Source organism: Ciona intestinalis, chromosome 1 (genome assembly GCF_000224145.3).
Source record: "Ciona intestinalis chromosome 1, KH, whole genome shotgun sequence".
NCBI lineage: Eukaryota > Metazoa > Chordata > Ascidiacea > Phlebobranchia > Cionidae > Ciona > Ciona intestinalis.
In genome coordinates, this window is record NC_020166.2 from 8,862,724 (window position 1) to 8,883,365 (window position 20,642).

Here is a 20,642-nt window from a genome sequence, read left to right on the forward strand (position 1 = left end):
GGTTACAGGCAGGCGTGCTAACCACTACGCCACGGCGCCGGACATAATTATAAGTTTTTTAAATATAGTATAAAGGACAAAATAATTATTATTTTGCAAAATTAGAACGAATAAAATTGAAAATATGGTCAAGCATATGTCAGTGGTTTATTCTTCTATCCCCTCTTGAAGGTTTTATGGTGTTTAGACAGGGAAAGTTAATGATTTTGCAAAATAACTTGGTTAAATGGTCAGTATAATAGCTAGTATGGAAAATCAAAGTAGAATTAGTTGCTGGACCACTGGGCTGGTAAACGTAGATCTTTGCAGCTAACACGGTAAGTAATGAGCGGTTTGTACTGAAAACGTTAAGAAAAACGTATAGTAGGGTGGGGTAAGATGGGACAACTTATTGTTCTATTTTCTCGTTTCCTTTGGTAGTCAACAAAAAACTAACGTATCTTCACGACTCCCATAGACCGTTGTTAGTTGTTTTAAACACGATCAGTATATTTAGCTCTTATATGCTAAAGGTGTCCCGTCTTTCCCCACCCTACTCTGTACCAACTGCGATTTCTTTTGAATTGAAAACGATCAGCAAAACGTTAGTTCAGATATAAAAACAGGACACATTAGTAAAATCAGGTATTAAGAAAATTTGATGATTGGACCAAGTGAACAGCATATTTTTCTTTTCAAGTTATCAGAATGACTGTTGGGTTCGGTCGCTTAAAACACGATTCTCGGCGTTGCCATTATTGTGGGTTGTGTAGCCGTAGACAAGTCAATTAAAACTAACGCTAAACTGACAATTGCTCCATTTAACCAGTGTTCACTAAATAATCACCCAAAAAGTTACATACGTGGTAACTCGTTAGCGGGCACGAGGTGTATGAAACAGAACACCCGTGTTATAACCACTGTTGTTGCCACGCCACGCGGGAATAAATAATTTACATTCATTCATTCATTCATACACTATGTAACTTACTTTGGGTTGGGGTTTTGATTTCATCAAATTCGAACGAACTATTTTCTTTTGCGTCTTTTACTTCTGATACGTCATACTCTTCAAAGCAGCACCGAAACAGTGACAAACATAAACCCATGTTTTCTGATCAAAACAAGAAGTTAATCGCCATCATTCGAAAGGCAATCGTCACATATAGGTACGTTACCTTCATAAAGTCGCGGAGTGTTAATTAGGCTACCAAATTTTAATTATTAGGTTTGTTCTGATAAATAAAAGTCGACATGAACAGTGTGGCATTCTGCTTAGGTTTGCAAAGCGTCTTTGTTGTCAAACAAATTTTTAACCTGGTTAAACACATGTAAAGTAAAAACATTGCATTTGGGCAGCATTCAACTTTGGCCGTGATTTTAAATATCATTATTCTTAACGACTTTAACTTGTTGCAATTGCTCGGTACCATTTACAAGTGGAGTGTTATACCAGCAAAACGCTGTAATCAATCAGTGTTATTATATATTAATTAACATTAGCACGTCTAAAATGTTATATGTTTAACAGTACAGCAATCAAAATTTTATGTAAAGAAATTATTGTGGTAATAGCATATATTTCCGGACGTAACAAAATACATAGTCTTACCAATATTTTGATATTACGTAGAGTGCAGCGAAAAAATGTAGTGAAAACGATGCAAGCACAATTTGCCGGTCGCACGTTGTGCTTAGATTTTTAAATACCACTGTTGCATTTGGGACATGGATATATTATTTTGTAATATTATAGTAGGGTGGGGAAGACGGGACACCTTTGGAACATAATATCCAAATATCCAGATCGTGACTTAAACAATTAACAACGGTCCGTGGGAGTCGTGAGGATACGGTTTTGTAATTCTTTAAATGTTCTTTGTTTACTACCAAATGAGTCGAGAAAATAGAATGAATAGGTGCCTCCTCTTCCCCCACCCTACAATATCATATACTGCTGTACGGATTGTGGTCGCTATTAATAATAATGAAAAAAGGGAACGAAATGTTCTAATTTTACCAAGCAGTTAGGATATGTCAAAATAATCTACTCGGGTTTTAACTTTAAGAGCAACCGAGAGGCAAATTTACACTATATGATATAACAGCCAGCCCGAGATTGGTTTTAATCTTTTTGAGTTAGCAAAGAGGGCTAACTAATAGGGTTCATTATCAGAAAATACATAAGCAATTAGGGTCTATATAGCTAACACGATTAGTATGATGCATCGAGTTAACCAATAAAAATGTAAAGGTATATGTATTCGTATTTTTTTAAATTTTCTATGGCTTTTCTTTAAATGTTGTTCAACCGTAAGGTGGCGAAATACAAAACCATGACAACTAAAGACGCTTAGCAAATAACGTTTGAATATCAGTATATCCTTTATCCTATACATACGTTACAGAAATGGAAAATTCGGATAGTATAAAACTAATTTCAGCTTCTGAAATTGGTGATTATAAGCAGGTGGTAGATCTGCTTGAAAATTTAAAAGTCGACCCCAATTCATGCAGTGATACAAGCGGCGAACGAAGGTCTGCTCTGCACAGAGCTGCAGCCTATGGACACATAGACACCATAGCTGCCCTTATACAAGCCGGTGCTGATATTAAAAAGCAAAGCGCCGCTGGTCGACTTGCACTACATGAAGCATGTATTGGGGGACAACCCGAAGCTGTGAAATTGCTCTCAGTTATGAATACGGATACGATTGACCAGCAGGACAGTAATCTTCAGACCCCATCTCATTTAGCAGCACTGCATGGCGAGGAAGAATGTGTTAAGTTGCTTCTTGAGAGTGGTTGTGACCCGTGTATTGGAGATAGAGAAGGAAAGACAGTGGCTCATATTTCGTGTGTGCGAGACAAAAGCAACATTATTAAACTACTTTTTAACTATGGCATCGATTTTGAGAACTCAGACAATAATGGAAGATATCCAATTCATGTGGCTGCTGCCAATGGCAGTTTGAACTGCATAAAAACTCTTATTAGTTATGATGGGGATGTGAATGCAAGAGATAAACTGGGCTGTCAACCATTGCATTATGCTGCGTCGCATGGACATTTGGATTGCTTGCAGTATCTTGCAAAGCAAGGTGCGAAGCTTCAGTCAGTAGATGATTATGGCCGTAGTGCGACTCACTTTGCAGCCAAGCACGGGGCAGTGAAGGTTCTTCACTGGCTATTGGAAACAAAGATTGAAACTAACAACCAAGACAGTAATGGAGAAACTCCTTTGCATTTTTCTGTCAAGTTTGCTCAGGCTCAATGTGCAAATTGTCTGCTTCAACATGGAGCTAGTTTACAAATACAAAGCAAGAAAGAAGAAGATGTGATTCAGTGTGCGAGAAGTTCTGGACATCCCAACCTAATCCTTGACGCGGTAGAAAACAAAATTCGTTGCCCACTTTGTGAAAAACAGTACCAGGTTATAAACTGGGAAAGTAAGCATCAGCCGAACGCAGCAAAGAAATTCTTAGACAGCGCTAAAGTTGGTTACTCCCTACCTAATTTAAAAGAAATGGGTAAACCAACAATTTCATTTCGGGAGAAAAATCGACAAAAAAGAGACCGCATTCTTACAGAGAAAGCTAAACGAGAAAGAAAGAATGAATTTTCTCCAAGAAATTTAGCTGCGAAATTTTATGGCCTACACCCAAAAGAAATCGAATCTAAGAAACCACGAGGTTATTGAAATAAGATTACTTAGTTTAGATATTGTTTATAATGCACCAGGCGCATGATTTACGAAGGTACAAGGCTACAGGCGAAAAGCTAATGAATGCAAGGGTTATAAAAGTGTCTTACCATATGTGCGTTATCTTTAATATTCGACGGCCATCAAATCCAAAAGTGTTAAAATAACGAATATATTGTTTCCATGGGATTATAGTACATTTGTGTTATAACTTATAACGTCTGTTGTTTTTTTGCCACGCGAAGACAAAGAAAGTTGCAGGTTCATACTCATTATGAACAACCCATTGTGGCATTATACAGCATCAATATATTTATTAATTTGTTTCCAGTTTAAAATGATATATATTGTATTTATTATTCAAACTAATATATTGTAAACTCTTTTGCTGGAGATTTTATATGTTAGTATTTTTCCTACATGTATTAAGTTAATATGAAATGTGTAGCATATTTCTATGTAAAAGTATTGGTACTATTACTTCTGAAATAATACACCTTCCTAACTTACATAAATACCAATAACTTCTACATAACATGACTCACAGAACAGAGAGTCAAACCACAATTTAGGATTCTGGATTAAAATTTCTCATATTTATAACAGCATGTTCGCACCTATTAACTCATAAAATGTTAAAACAAACTAGTTGGCAAGTTTACAACCAACGTATAAAGTTCATACAGTCAAAAAATGTAATAACTGAAAACTAACTACATGTTTGAACAAATTAGAAGCCTTATGTAATGAACAAGTAACAACTGGTGTATTTATAAATCCAATCTTTTGACAACAGTAAAAGTGAATTTCTAAATAAAATTATATGCATACTCAATTATGGTATGCTTGGGACAGTTTGGGACATAGGAAAAGAAAAGTAAAAACATTTTAAAATAAAACATTAGGTTAGGCCTGTACTAAGTTACCTTTTTCTTTCTTTAAAATTGATTTAATGTATGAGTCAGTACATGCTGACTTTATCTATTCAAATAAAAATTTTAAACGCAGAAAAATTTACAAAGAACGACAGATAATATACATAGCTTATACAATGAAGAGTAGTGAAAAGCAAACCAAGCATTTGAAGAAAATTGTAACACTGTTTAAACATGGCAAGATGTTTTGGCAGTGCCCTTAAATTTTTAAAATGAAGTTTGCCCATAAACCATTTGGTGAACTAGCAAATACAATTAAGAACAGTATGCTTGTTTTTGCTATCACACCATTTGTAAAATAACAGCATATGTTTTTTATATATGGTCTGTATACATAGCAACACAGAGAAACATTGGCACCAAACCAAAAAAACTATGTTACAACAGTTAATGTTTACTCTTTTATTTTGTAGCAGAGTTGAATTGCATGAGCAATTAAATATTCAACAAAACATGTTGCATTTATGGCTAATATAATATATGAGGTCCATGCTACATAGAACACTTGAACAATTACTATTTCAGTCATAAAATTGTAATAAAATGTATGTAAAACTAATTTTGAGTTATTTTTTACAGCAGTTGACTTTGAATTGCACCTGCCTAGTGCCATTTACTAACAATAAAAAAAAAAATATTATGGAAAAACTATCTTTTGGAAGAAACGTGGCTAAAATGTTAATTTACGAGATAAAGTGAAACCAAAAACAGCACAGCTACCGGGAACAGCATTCAACATAACACAACACCAGCTAAATATATCAACACAAATTTTACTCTTCCTTTGCTTTACTTGCACCTGACCCTCCAACTGTCTCCACAATCCTACCACTTGATGTCTCTAGATAGCACTCGTTTTCGGAGCTGCTACCATCACAAGACAAAGGCTTTGAAACTTCCATTTTTTTACGGAGCAATCGACGTCGTTTAATGTGACGATTTTTCACTACACTCAGCGCGAGGCCAAGTTGCGCGAGATAATATGTCGTCATGACAATCCATCTTTGGTTGGGGACCTGCCCACAAAAATAGTGTTTGTCATTTTATATTTATAAACAAATCCATGTAACTTGTTATTCTCGCGAGCAAGAGAAAATGACAGTCATTATAACACGAATGTTTTGTTGGCCTGCTTACGAATTACCACATATAAACATGTTAGATTAATGAAAATAAATTAGTACAATGACAATGAATTGTATATAATACACAACAAACAACAACAGTCAGACATTACTAATAGTAATCGTACATTTAAACGCAACAGATTAATCATAACCTAATTTAGCTATGCGTCACCTCTGAATGAAATCGATTTATGGCAAGGCAAGTATCCGAGATGCAAAACATAATCGCTCCAAGACAAGCAACGAGTTCTGTCCATTTCTTGTGACTACTGCCGTTAACACCCGCGCGCACATCTCCCAAGTTCCTAAAGTTGATAAAAAATTTAAATAAAAAAACTGTAATAAATCTGACCCTCATCTGGTGCTTCTAGAGTAGGAGAATTTAAATACAATGAAGATCTGGTGCTACAAAAAAAAAACAAACTAGAATTTAGAAGAACTAGGATTGCATTTGTTCAATTTGATTAGGATAATAAAGTAACTGGAAAAATCCAGAGTGTGTGATTTCACTGATTTACAGTATAACGTATTTTACTTTTTTGCTGCAAATGAGAAATTATGATAGTAATAAAGAAACAGATATATACATGAAGTACTATTATATGGCTGGTAAACAATTGTCTATAAAAACAAAAAAAAATGACAATAAAAAATAGTTTGGTGAAGGTGCTCTAATTTATTAAAATGTTGTTTTTTATGAAGTTGTGGGTATGTATATATATGCTTGATTATTATACAGTTTTGAATTAATTTAATATCAAAGTGAAAGTAGGCATCAGTTTCATAGAATACACGCTAGGCATCTTGTTTACGCATTTGTATGAACTCTTCCTGTGGAAATCAATAGTTTCAATAAACTGTACAGAAGACAGATAATTACCTAATCTTTGCAAGTGCCCTCCAATTCATTAACAGGATAATCATAATATATGCAAGCACAGCGAACTTGAGAACTGTGTCTGTTAATCCATTATAGATATACCAGTACACAAGGGCAGTGAGAGGCATAAGCTTGAGATAAAGGGAAGGTCGAAGTGGTTTCAAACCAAAGGCGCATATGTACATGACATGGGCAACAGCAAACGCACCAGTACCTGTCAAATAAACATTACATAACCAGTGAATAAATGCTTGCTTTATCCTTGTGTGTCTAGAAACGAGAAATGTTATAACACAGGTTTTTTTTATACACCTTATGCCAGCTCACAAGTTAACATGTATGTAACTTAGTGAGTTACCACGAATGTAACCCATAACCTCTGGGTTAGAAGCACGCACGCTAACCAACTGTGCCACGGCACCGGACATGGTTAATAAAGTACTCTATTTAAACAATTCCATGAAAAAGTCTAATTAATCTAAATCTAATTAGTCTTGTCAATATTGTAACATGGTAATTTATGGGATGTTATACAACACAGAAATGAGCTAATCAATAAACCACTCTTGTCGTCTTTATGAGCACAATTGACATACGTGATTAAAACAAAAAGAAAAATAACAGTATACCCATGTGACCCCTATATTGATCTTAAGCTGTCAAGGCTTTAGGAGATGGCAAGAAAATAAATCACTCAGATGGCATAGCATTGTAAACAACCATGTGAGAACGTTGTTTGTTTTGGTTTCAAACTTACATACGTTTGTGTTGAATCATAAACAATAAAGAATGTCACAACAATGTACTTTGTCAACAAACAATTACTGGTATTATGACAAATGTTTAAGTTATGAGATGGTGAATACAAGCTATTCAAGAAATTTTAAAATATATATCTATCGTGCCTTACTTTTCAGTTAAAATTAACTATTCTGTTACTTCTGCTATCTGGCAAAATGTAAAATGGCTTTTTTTAGTTTATCTGGTATAAAAAAATTAATTTTGATAAAGTCCCACCGAATGACAGATAAAAAATATAAAAAAAAACTTTTATTTGTATACCAGGAAAGCTAAAAAAAGAGATCAAATTTAACTTATATATATATATATATTTCTTTTTGTTTACTTTTAAACAAAAAACTTATTTTAAATATAAACTTGCCATGTAGGAAATACCCTTCATCAGCATATACAAGACAAATATCACCCAGCATAGAAAGCGACAGGCCGGCTAATATGCAGCGTGAATACTGATTTCTTGATGTGAAACTGAATCCATCATACCTGGTTGCATGGAAAAAATAAAATATAAATACATTTAAAAGAAATAAATTCACACTTTCACTAATTAAAAACAAAAGCAAATTAATTTTCATACTACACCAACTGTAATTATCAATTTGAACATACAACACACATTGTGTTTCAAACAATTAACAATGGTCTGTGGCAGTTGTGCGAATAGGGTTTTTTTATAATTTCTTAAATGGTTTTGTTTACTACCAAATTAAACTAGAAAATAGAGTGAAAACCCCCACCATACTATACTAAGTCATAGGTTTAACACATCAGGGTGCAACCAGTCTTACCAGTGTACTGTTTATTCTATTCATACTATACAGTTTGGTGGAAACTGGAAACATATGGATAAAATACCAAGTATTTAACCTACTTTAGACATAAGGCAAAACATAAACAGCTGTTGGAATAATATATGAATTAAAAAGTCACACCAGGTATCAAAGAAATTACCTCACTTAAATTATTGATAGTTTATTGATTATTTCATTTAAATATGCAGTTTGAAAACAATCAGACAAAAACAACAACAATCAATGGAAGTTGTTTTTGGAACACAAAGTAATTTTTGAAGTTTAATTAGACACACTTCATTTGCTTTTTAAAATAAATCAGTTTTATAAATTAAAAGTTTTAAAAATGGCACAGATTTTGTTTTAAAAAGTCAATGTGTTTGCACTGCAGTATGATACATCACACATTCGTATCGTAACATGTATATTGTATAGGTAAGCGAGCATAAAAACTAAACAGATATACAAGATTTTTATCTAAGGTTTCTATAATGTCCACTTAATTAATATTAATAACTTTTATTTGTCTCTTCGACTACGAAAGCAAAGATTTATAAATATTTAAAACAAAAAAAACAGGATTTAACAAGAAAATAACAGTTGTTACTTACCAAAGTACGAATATACATAAAGATAATGTGGGTAGACACTTGAGAATCGCAACCACCATATTAGGGGGGTTAATCTCAGGCACAAGGACAAGGTATATGCACGCTGTTTTGAGAAAAGGTACAAGACGTGGTCCAAAATATGTGAATTTTGTGTGCTGGAAAATATTGCAAGATAAAAACGTTTAATTTCAAAAAAATAACATTCAATTCTATTCTATGTGGGTGAGGTCGAGCAGCATGGCACGCCATGGGTTCTACAGGTATTAATACATAATTGTAAATGAAACTGCCGAAAGGTAATGACAATTACAAATATTAATTTTTAAACTATTACTATGATGTGTGTTTAGTCATGCGTAATTTGATGTGCAACGCAGAATAGAAATGATTCAACATATCATGATTTTGACATCTAAAAAAGATTTCATGACAAACAATATATCGTCATTGACGTCATATACTATACATACATAATATAACCATTATTTATACACACATCAGAGAGATCGTTAATTTTGTATGAAGTTTTTAAAAATGAATATTACCTTGCTATCATTGCAGCATGACAATTCATCATCAGAAGCAGATGAGCACGCCATTTTTAATTTAACTTACAAAAACAACACTTTTTATTTTTTGTATCTTTTTACATGAAATCTATAAAACACAGTTAGGTTATTTAAAAAACTTTTCTCTGTCGCCTGTAAAATCTATCTAAATCGACTGTGGACTTTTAAATCCATCAATATACTTTTAGTTCAGCTATTTCCAGTATATAATTATGTTTTAAGTGTAAGCTCGTTTTAACAACTGTTGCTTTGTCGCTATATCCTGTCTTTTCGTTTGGAATATTTCTAAATCTTCGCTATTGCTACCGTAAATGAAGAGACAGATAATTAATTATATTATAGTATAATGTTACTGTTCTGTTATGGCGAGCACTGAGCAGCAATGGCTTTCGTGTGTTTACATCTTTTCAAAGCTATCAGCTGGTCGCGTTCTTTGTAGTGTTACGTCATAGTCAGCTGACTTGTTTTACTTTGTATGGCAAATATTAAATACCGGACGCTGATTGGTTAAGAGGGGACCATTCAGTAGGCGTATAAGTCCACGCCAGTTGCTAACACGTTTTTACCAATGAGTCATGTATGAATGTTTGGTTTTGAAATGTGGTAATCTATATTATATTTGGCCTTTTGGACACGCTTGGTATTAATTGTACAGTCAGTTTAGTACTTTTTTTATTGCAGTTTATTTTGAAAAGTAATTGACTGTTTCTGTAATAAATGAATGTCTTGCTCAAAAGCACATAAACATGCCCACAATGGTAGCAGCATGGAGCCTCTAACTTGAAAACTATGGGCTACATACAGGCACGCTAACCTTTTACCACAGCATCAGAAAAAGTAAGTAAAGTCAACAATGCAGTCATTTTGATATCACAATTTATTAAATAAAAAATATAACATTATCTATAATAGTTACACTAATGGATAAAAACTATTAACACACAATATCAAGAAGTAAATGCCTTGTGTCCATTTGTAGCAGGCCACTGCATTTAAATAAGCGTTTATTGAAAGAACAATTAGGGAAAATCACAAAATCCCATAAGCTACGTCCATGTGAAAATCGTGGGCTAAAACTGGGTCCAACTCACAAGCCTGTAAAATATGTTTAATTTTTAATTTTCCTAATAAAATTAAACAGTTCAATGAATGTAACCTACCCTCGTGTAGCAGGGCAATGACAGCCATTATAACACAGGTATTATGTTTCACACACTGTACGCCCACGATTTTACTATATATGTACTTATGTAAACAACCGTCACAATAGCTTGCCCAAGAACACGCAGTGGTAGCAGGGTCAAGCCTTGAACCTGAATGCTCTTGGCTAGAGGCAGTCGTGCTAACCAAATATTATTACAACAGACATACATATCCGATTACAGATGTAACTTGTCAACAGGACAGTAAAACATATGTTGAACATGTAAAGTTCTTGTAGGTTATTAAATTGTTAGGTCACACATGACATGACAACATCTTTTTAAATCTCTATAATCGAAATTAATCCAGTATAATCTATGTGCCTGAACTGTTATATTTTTGTTACAGTAAACATATATTTATATTAACTGTCTCATGTTGCTCTTTAATTTAAAAGTAGAAAAAATTTAACAGAGTGCTTGGTCAACACTCTTTAATTATTTTTATTTACTCTCATGTTTAAAATTCACAACAAATACCCTTTAAATCAAACTACTTTAACTACAAATACCTTTTTAAAATATTTATCTGCTTCTTCATTGTCTTGTCTCATTCCATTACCAACAGCAAGGCATCGTGATAGATAAAAGCAAGCATAAGCAATTCCCTTTTTTATGTATGTTGCTAAGCAACCTGTTTCTCTTGCCAATTCATCAATATCAGAATAGGCAACCACCCTGCAAAAATTATATAAAAACAACTTTATAAAATCGGATATTTTAAAAGCATTCAAAATCGCACTATAGTACGCTAGCACGAGGTGTATGAAACAGAACACCTGTGTCCGGTGTTATAATGATGTCATTTTTCGGCCATGGAGGATAAAGCAAGTTACATTTATTCAACCTTGTTTGGTTCATACCTTCTTGCCAAGTCACTTGCTTTTGTGTACAACTTCTTTTTGTAATAAAGTTCAACTAAACGTCCTTGTGCATAAACATTTCCCCTATCTGCAGCTTCCTTTAGACACTCGTTTGCACTTTCTTCACTGGCTTTGATGCCATCACCTTGTAAGTACATAACACCAAGGATGCCTGCGTTGACACAAAGTTGCTGAATTGATATTTAGAGAGATTGAGTCTTTTTCTTTAACAGCGACACATAGTCTGGGTCATGTATTCAAAAATAATACAAAAAAGTCATACAAAAACTCATATGTTCAAACCCAACAAATTAGCATAGCATTATTGATGCAATGGTAACAAACTAATACACCACAAAGTTGTAAATTTGTATTTATTTGTATCAGTGTTTAAGTTTAGGTTGGATTATTGACAGAATGCAAAACTATATATTAATTAAAATAAAATTGCCTAAATGGTATATATAACCCAATAAATAACCACATTTAGTTTTTCTGCTTCACATTTATAATAATTTAGATGCTTAAGATAAACATATAGTAATAAATATTTTCCCAATAAAACTGTAAAACATGATTGAATCTAAAAAAGTACAGTCCGAAGCATTTTAACCAAATGATAAAATATGATTCAGTTACATTCTTGTATTTGAACTCTGATTAATTTTTTTGTTTAAAAATTCTTATTACCTTGAGATTCAAGACTACCATTCCCACAAGCTTCAGAGTGCCAGAAGAAAGCTTGTTTCAGGTTTAGGAAGTCAGGTCTTGAATATAACATACCAAGCATAGTTTGAGCCAACACTGAGGCATTTGGGCTTCCATCATCAGCAGCTTTAATCCACCATCTACAAACATTATTAAATATACATTATGTCCTATTTACATTGTTTAAGCCATGATAAAAGTTTATGCTGGCAAAAGCATGTACATTTTTTTTCATGTCACACCACATTATTATAAGCTTTTATTTGGGTATTAGACTGATCATTGTACTATCACCACTGTATAGTGTTTATTTTAACACATGTTTGTTAGATAGGCTATTAAACTGTTCATGCATTTATACTGGGTACTCATGGGTACTCTGATTTATTATCAGGGTATATACACATGTCAGGCGCCAATGATAGCATACCTTTCAGCTTCCTTATTATTTTGTTGAACGCCATAGCCTTCAAAATATGCTCTTCCAATGTTGAACTGTGCGTGGTGTTTCAAGTGAATTGCATGAACGCTCTTTGATTCAGCAACCTTTTGCATCAATTCAAACCCTTTTTTCTACAAAACTATATCGGTTAAATTCTATACCTATACCATTTGGGTTCAAATTTATGAAAAACCTTAAATTGTTGTATCCAAATATCATTTACAAATATCATTCACTTGTTTATTGTTATAGAGGATAACGTCACAGAGGATGATTTAATATCTAGGTTTGAAAAGTTAAAGGTAGTAATAAAAGGTCGAGTTTCAAACCTCATCTATATCCATCCCAATGCCATCATAATACATTGTTCCTAATTGATATGCTGCTTGGTAATCCCAATCTTTTATTCTTTCAAACTGTATCACTGCTTTATCCAGTAATCCCTGGTAAATTGCACCATTAAAAAATAATTACCAAGGTGGTATTATCTCATTTTTTGTATTAAAATTGGTATATATATGTATACAGACATGGTAATCCTTTAGCTGGTGGCCACCTAAAATTTTGGTTTCAAAATGTTCCTTAGGTCTCACTGATACCCACTGTATAATTTGTTTTTGAAAAAAACTTGGGTGTTCGTGTCGAAAATTATTATTGAAAGTGCGCGAAATCGTGCTGCGACAGACACCAGAGAGTGTTTTATAAATGAATGAATGAATGACTTTATTTTGTCTCTGTGGTCATGAATGATAATGAAAATCGAAAAAGTTTAGAAAAGAAGGGAAGTAACAGTCAAATGACAGTTATTAAAACATGCCTATGAATAAAATACAACTCCAAAAATTTAAAGGTATGACCGTTACATCCACACAATATAATGTAATAAATGACCAAGCTTTTACTTTTACCTCTTCATAATAAAACTGGCCAAGGAGAAACGCAGCAGTTTGGTCACCAGCCTCTATTTTTTCAAGAAGATGTGTTTCAATTTTCTCAAATAGTTGATCGTCTGTCACACCGCTCACGGATCCCGTTTTAGTGTTTTCTTCGACGACTTCGTCCTGTAAGGTGCTAATTACGCTTCCAGCAGGAGCTGTTCCTGGCTGGGCATCTAGCTGTAGTTTTTCCATCGTTTAAAAAAATTCCCAATTTTTCAGTATAAAGTGTTTCAGGCACATAATTTAAACTGCAAACGTAAAAAAAATATTAAACAATTTGTTAAAATTTTTAGTGCAAAAATAAATGCATTATTTTAGTAAGGGGAATTCCAATTACCATGGTAACGCCATTGAAATCTTAAACCTTTTAAATTATGTACGGGGACATTGGTATCAGTTTGGCCCCGGTATAGACCTATAGCTCCAGCGTATTTGTGAAAAACAAAAAATATTTTATAATATTTAAAGGTTTTATATATTATTTTAAATTGTTTTGTAGAAATATTTTTTGACAGATTTCAACACAGCAATACTTTTTTGTATGTGATCTTTATGTGTGTTATGTCACGTGACATGCACAATAAATAAGAAAATCTGATCACGTGACTTCACATTTGGATTCGAAATCTGACAGTAAAGGGTTATCTTCAGCCAATTATCGCAGCCGCAGGCGAAATCAGACATTATAAACCTTGGAATTGAAGACTATCAAACCGGAAAATGACTTCCCAGTTTGTTGGGCGGCATGTCACCGTTGATCTTGGGCCAAACCGGGGATTCATTCAAGGCAGGATCAAATCAGTAAACGCGACCGACCAAGCCATCACAATTACCAACCCCCACCAATCAGGAATACGATGTAATTTTGAGGAAATAACTTTAAGGTGAGTACCAACTATGTAGAAGTACGTGTGCTGTAAGGTATATTATATATATATATTTTTTTTTAAAGAGAGTTTTAAAATAGTAAAATATAGGCCAATCGCTTGCTGACAATGTGTACCAGCTGTATAAAGTTAAGTTTACATTCTGAAAATTACAGTTATGTATTATTATACGAGGAATTATACTTTATTTTTATATTTTTGAAAGCGTGTACTAACTTTACTTGCTTGACAATGTTTACAAATGGAGCTGTTAATATCTACCTTATGAAATTTACAATTAGGTATCGTTAGAACTTAAAGGAATATTACAACTAAACTATAAGCAACAAATGCATGTTGTTGGGGAATTTCGCTAATTAGTAAGAAAAATTTGCCCAAAAAAATCAGTACTTTTGTATAAAGCTGTAATAAATAATTTAAACGCTCAAAAGCGCGCGTAATAAATATACGCACAAATCTCCGCGTCTAATAATATTACAACTTAGTTTTTCCTATTTCATCTTTACAGTGCACAGGAAATAGTCGATCTCAAGTTGATTGATGAATTAATGGCAAACGGAGACACAAAGAAGGTCGTAGAAACAAAGAAAAATGAGAAAAGTTCCTCAGTTGCTCCAAAAACTCTTGTTGTGTCAACACACAATAAAACTACAACGCCAGCTTTTAATACGAACCCACAAACAAACTCTCCGCCAAGACCAAGCCACAGTTTTAGAGAACAAAGACATCCGTATGTGAAAGATGGAAGACCAGTATTGTCAGGTAATGAAAATGACAAAATGTGGGCTAATATAGTTGGAAGTTTCATTGCTGTCTGGTTTTGTCTAACTCAGGGCTTCCAAAATGGGGGTTGTGACCCCGCAGAGGGTCATTTAACCTGCTTCAGGGGTCGCTGAGAGACTGTGCACAACTAATAAAGCAATTGTTATAACATGTCAGAGATAAACGTTGGTTGGGCATAAATTTTAATATAACAGTCCCCTTTTGAACATCTGGTTGCGTCACTGCCGAGGCCAGAGAGCATATTAATTTTAAACAAAGTAATGCATGTCTGCATATGTTAATTCTACTAACTGTAAAGGGTTTGAGATAATTTTAAGAGATAAAAAAGTTATGAGCAAAAAAGTTGGCAGAACCTTGAGCTGTGTAGTATGGATTTACTGATGCTGTAAAAGCTTAGGTTTACGCTCGGAAAGTGGGCCAGTAATGATATTTTCAACTGTCATGTTGTATCTTTTAAGAAATGTTAATAATTTAAACGAGTATCACCATTGAGAATACTTAGATTCCATATTATTTTCCTGAATTCACAATTCTTTACTCTTGGTATTGATTGCAAGTTGGAGCGGATAAATTATGCATAAATTCCAAATTCAGTTTGTACTTCAAAGCATTAATCCATATTAGTTGACAAATGCCATAAAATATTTATTTTATCATCACAGGGCAACCACTCCGACAAAAGTCCGGCCGAAACCGAAACGCACCGGATTGTTTTAACATTGACCAATCAGAACTTGACGAGGATTTTGATTTTGAGAAAAATTTGGCACTTTTTGATAAACAAGCCGTTTTTGATGAAGTTTATTCTGGGAGCGATGGAGAAGTCAGGTAAGAGGTTTATTTGTATTTGTTGTACATAATGTTAGAAAAGTCACTTTTTTATATTTTCTGATTGAGGTGTTTAGAAACAACAGTGACTTTCCAAACACACCGTATGAGATCTATTATAACATTAGGCGCCAAACCTAGGGTGGCAGAGTTGGCAAGCCTACCTTGGAATTATTTTTACTGCATTAATCGGTAAACTAAGAAACAAAACTTACGTTTGGCTCATGGAGTCATGGTCATGGGAATATGTGTGAATGTATCCAAATATCTAACTATTAATATCAAACTAGCAACATACATGCTTAAATGTCTTGTCTTATAAAGTTACACTTATTAAACTTTTACTCAAAATATTGCACTTTTGAAAAGTTAATTTTGTTAAATTTTTTAAAAAGTTAATTTTATCTGAATTTTACTTAAGAACTCCATTAAAAAATCGCCGCAACAAGCCAGAAGTAAAATACAGACACGATGAGAATGTATTGGGGAATGGACCTGTGGTATATCGACAAATTGTCACCCAGGAAACTTCTAATCACCATATTGCTGAATATTATACTGGTAAAACCAAGATTTCTTGATATTTAAACATTATTTTGAAACATTTTTAGTTTTATTCTTAATAAATCTAAACACGTCATTATTTTTGCCAACTAACATTTTCTTCCATTTTGTTTTTTTTCTAAAATATGTTTCTATTCTTTTATAATCAAACTTTTTTTTCCTCAATTTAAAAAAGTTTTGTCTAAAAAATCTTCTCAATGGTCCACATACATTAATATTGTGAACATCTATTTGTTTGCCTTGTTACCTGGTTACCAGACCTTTTAACTTTCTTTCTTCTGATGTGGTAGGTGCCACCATGTTTCAAGCGTAGGCATCTGGCATTGCTGTAACCTGATGGGTAGCGAGAAGCTATACCGGTTGTCTGGTGTAATAATTTCCTTGTGGAAATTAATGTTTTATGGTATTTGTGTTATGTTGTATATCAGATAAGGGGTCCCATATGCAGGGAACAAACACAGATGACCTCTTAGTTACCTCAAACAGAAAAGGAAAAAAGGCAAAAATTCCTTTTTCTCAATTTTTTCAATTTAGTTTTAGAGTTTTTATTTTATTTAAATCCTTTTTTTTATTTTTTAGATGCTGGACTTGTGGTCCCGTGTGTATCTTCCACCACCCACAAAAACATCTGCAGAGTGGCAGAGGAGATGGGCATCAGCAAAACTCGGCAGATAGAGACTTTTGGAATCAACACAAGTCAAATGGCGTTCAGTATGCTTGGGGGAGCAAACAGGTAAACTTGGTGAAAATTTTTAACTTTATGCTAAAACTTTATAACAAATAACAAAGTTTTTACGCAAATAATTTTTTATTGTTTAAATAGTTATTTTCTACGCAGCTCTACTGCATCGACATTTAAAATGTTTAATTTAGACACTTTAGGCACAATTTTTCTATCATTTTCGTAACAAAATTTAAACAATTCTTTAACATTACAAGTATTTTTTTTAAATTCTCTAACCTTGAAATTAAAAAAAAAAATTTGTTTGATAGACTTCATCCGAGGAATGCTCACCAGCGTCCCCATGTGGTAGTTTTAACGGGGCCTCACCAGGTTGGAGCGCAAGGTATTGCGACCGCACGTCATTTGTCAAATCAGAACTTACATGTTGATGTTTTTATGGCTGATGTTGTGAAAGTAAGTTTGTTACATTTTTTTATGTTGAAGTTTTGTTACCATTCTGTTCTATTCTATGTTGGTGAGGTTTGTGATAGTGTTGCCTTTATTTTATTTTCCCACTTTGTTAAACTAAATCTTCTGGCATTTGGCAACACTATTAATTATTTTGCGACGTGTACGCTTAAACGCGCATCGTTAACTTTCTTATGTTTTCTTGTTTAATCCTTAGATTATTTTCTTCTCGTTTAAGTCCTACTGTTGAGTAAAGATTCCATATGTGTTTTACTGAGACTTTCGTTTTAAATTTAATTAAGCCTCGTCAAATAGATTTTCGACACCGTCCTTCTTGAGGACCTAGGATTTAATTTAGATTTGGCCCATTGTCCCGACACTATATTTTATATGTGTGAGGTCCTTGTTTAGGACACTGGGATTTAAGCCAGATTTGTCCCATTAATTCAAGCACCTTATCAATAAAGTATCATGTTATCCATAACTTCCACAGATGCACGATTTTCTTCAAGATGAACTCAAGTTGCTCAGCTTGACCACAGCTAGATTAAGTACCGATATAAAAGGTATTCATTTATTTGTATTAATTTAAAAAAAACAAGCAAAATACTTAAGCACAGTGGTTTTCAACCATAAAAACCTTTTGTATGAAACTGTAATAAATTCCGTGAATCTGACCATGATCTGGTGCTCATAGAGTTAAACGATTCTTGTGTAAAGAAATACAGTAAGGATCTGGTGCTACCAAATACCTAACAGATAAAAATCAAGTCCAACTGATTGTATAATAAAAGAAATATATATTTGGTATTGTACGTATACGCCGTAATCCCAATATTTAAAATTCACCACTTTTGTCTAAAATAAAAATTATTATATGAAATATATGATATGAATATATTTCGTACCCACGTTATCCAAAAATAACCATTTTTATCCAAAATGACAAATTTTGATTTCAGATTTACCGACCACCCCTGTTGACTTGGTGATTGTTGCCATGGACGATGAAGATACCGTGTTTCTACGACAACAAGCGTGGTACAAGATGGCCACCAAGTGGTGTAGTTCCAACATGGCTCCAATACTTTATTTATGTCCCCCAAATCACCAGGTTCATTTTATTTATTTTTTTACGAAAAAAGAAGTAAAAGAAGTATTAGGTTAGGGTAAAATGGTTCATGTTTTTGTTTTAATTTTATTGTCAGATTTGCTAGTAAAAACTTTTACAGAGTTGTATAATGTTTTTTAAGGACTGTAAAAGAGCTTTGTTTAATGTTAAAAACCCAATCAGGAAATATGGGATATCATGTGCTAACAGTATCCATCTTAGCTCGCACTAACACCTCAACTTGTTTAAACTTTGATTTTGTTATTTGTTATAATTTGTCATTGAAGTTTTAAAATTTCTGTTAAAAATGTCTAAAATTAAATTCTTGTGTCATAAACTTTAAAATCAAATCTGTGGGTCATCAAAATTTGAAACTTACTATTTATGTCATAAAAATTCAAATTATTTCCAGGAAGTGAAGCCCGCTATTGACATCAAGTGGTCGTTATGCAGTATCCTCCCGAGATCGCTCCCAACATCCTACGGGATGATTTATCTTCTTGATCTTAGTTTTCCTCCAAAAGTTTTCAAAAAGATTGGGATTAAATATCAATCTCCATTTTGCTCTAAACCATTTATTGCACTACATAGAAGTCACTAGAAAAACTCGAAAAAACAAAAATCTTAAATATAAACTTAACCCATTGTAGATATTTTTCTACTTATTCAACACAAAATTCTGCTGTACAAATTTTCTGTTGCAAAAAAAATTAAAACAGTTTTATAATTGCACTGTAAATTTAAGTATAAAAAACAACAAATGCTGAAAATAACCGGAACAATGTTTTCCTAACCGTCTACAAAATGCTGCCCGATTTTGGTCATTTCCTACCTACTGCCTGGTCATATTGCTGTTCTAAATAATAATGCTAGTATTTCGTGTAAAAAAGTCACTAATGCTAACTATTGGACATTCAATTCCATAAAAAAAAACGTATTTATACTCTTTTAGGGTTTTGTTTTTTTACTATATTATCTAGTAATTTACATAATCAATATTTCAGCTCCATATTTGGATTCTGCAAATATGATTTTATTTTTTACTCTTTTAACTTAAATCTCTTCATGTCTTGTAATAAAAATGCTTGAGTAAAAATTGATTGTCAGATGGGTTGTATTTCTTCGGTCTGTGTTGTTTTGCTTATTTAAAGAGTCAAGTAATAAATTAAAAAAGGGTATGGTAATTTGGTTCAGTAGTTGACTGCCTTTGGTCCAGAGAATATAGTTGGAGGTTCAACGCTGCTTCTATTGAGGGCGTATGTTTTCTTAAAAAAGACTCTGCGGCAAATGTTCACTTTTGTTATCTGAATAGCCAGTGAGGTAAGACGGGACACCGTTGGTCCATCATGTNTTAAACAATTAACAACGGTGTGTGGGTGTCGTAAGAACGGTTTTATAATGCTTTAAAGGTTCTTTACTTACTACAAAACTAGACGAGAAACATAAAGAAAAGGTGTCTCATGTTCCCCCACTCTACTATATCTTTATTTCCTCTAAATGCATTAGTTTATAAATATCGTTAATTTTATCCATGTATCACTGGGAAATTACTTATCGGGTGAAAAAATAAAAGGCAACAAATAAAACTTTATTTATTTATTTCTATACTTTATTGTTAAACTGCGTGACAATATTCTTGTAGTGATTAATTATAAGCAATACTAGAACAACTAAATGTAAAAACAATTGCAATCTGCTAAAAAGAGTTCTCAACATCAGCAAAAATAAACTGTACGACCGAAAAATAAAATCCCCCCAAAAAAAACAAGATTAAGTAATATTGCTTGA

The 20,642-nt window shown here is 33.1% G+C and overlaps 5 protein-coding genes across 5 annotated transcripts in view; 2 read left to right on the plus strand and 3 right to left on the minus strand.

The window, feature by feature from the left end:
• The window catches only part of LOC445711 (tyrosine-protein kinase SRK2), a 6,865-nt gene extending 5,762 nt beyond the window's left edge, over positions 1-1,103 (minus strand). Inside the window, exon 1 of the mRNA XM_026836001.1 lies at positions 971-1,103. Within this exon, the coding sequence (XP_026691802.1) occupies positions 971-1,088 (118 nt within the window). The 5' untranslated portion in view covers positions 1,089-1,103. The remainder of the gene's footprint in view (positions 1-970) is intronic.
• A 1,189-nt stretch (positions 1,104-2,292) lies between these two features.
• On the plus strand, positions 2,293-4,070 carry LOC101243050 (serine/threonine-protein phosphatase 6 regulatory ankyrin repeat subunit C-like). The gene has a single exon (XM_004225621.4). It carries the CDS (start codon positions 2,390-2,392, stop codon positions 3,677-3,679), a length of 1,290 nt encoding a protein of 429 aa, XP_004225669.1. The 5' UTR covers positions 2,293-2,389; the 3' UTR covers positions 3,680-4,070.
• A 356-nt stretch (positions 4,071-4,426) lies between these two features.
• LOC100187194 (lysoplasmalogenase-like protein TMEM86A) lies at positions 4,427-9,510 on the minus strand. The gene is made up of 6 exons (XM_002124231.5): positions 9,373-9,510; positions 8,828-8,982; positions 7,787-7,908; positions 6,625-6,838; positions 5,917-6,049; positions 4,427-5,633 (listed from the first exon to the last, which is right to left on the minus strand). The coding sequence occupies exons 1-6, from the start codon at positions 9,424-9,426 to the stop codon at positions 5,391-5,393; spliced, it is 921 nt and encodes a 306-aa protein (XP_002124267.1). The 5' UTR covers positions 9,427-9,510; the 3' UTR covers positions 4,427-5,390.
• A 745-nt stretch (positions 9,511-10,255) lies between these two features.
• Positions 10,256-13,817, minus strand: LOC100176966 (LRP2-binding protein-like). Its single transcript, XM_002123900.4, has 7 exons — positions 13,520-13,817; positions 12,941-13,054; positions 12,600-12,742; positions 12,152-12,309; positions 11,462-11,633; positions 11,111-11,276; positions 10,256-10,491 (listed from the first exon to the last, which is right to left on the minus strand). Exons 1-7 carry the CDS (start codon positions 13,739-13,741, stop codon positions 10,426-10,428), a joined length of 1,041 nt encoding a protein of 346 aa, XP_002123936.1. The 5' UTR covers positions 13,742-13,817; the 3' UTR covers positions 10,256-10,425.
• A 317-nt stretch (positions 13,818-14,134) lies between these two features.
• LOC100179295 (enhancer of mRNA-decapping protein 3-like) lies at positions 14,135-20,036 on the plus strand. Its single transcript, XM_002123751.5, has 9 exons — positions 14,135-14,433; positions 14,945-15,198; positions 15,882-16,047; positions 16,469-16,608; positions 17,191-17,344; positions 17,605-17,749; positions 18,237-18,309; positions 18,706-18,857; positions 19,267-20,036. Exons 1-9 carry the CDS (start codon positions 14,270-14,272, stop codon positions 19,453-19,455), a joined length of 1,437 nt encoding a protein of 478 aa, XP_002123787.1. The 5' UTR covers positions 14,135-14,269; the 3' UTR covers positions 19,456-20,036.
• The last annotated feature ends 606 nt before the right edge of the window (positions 20,037-20,642 follow it).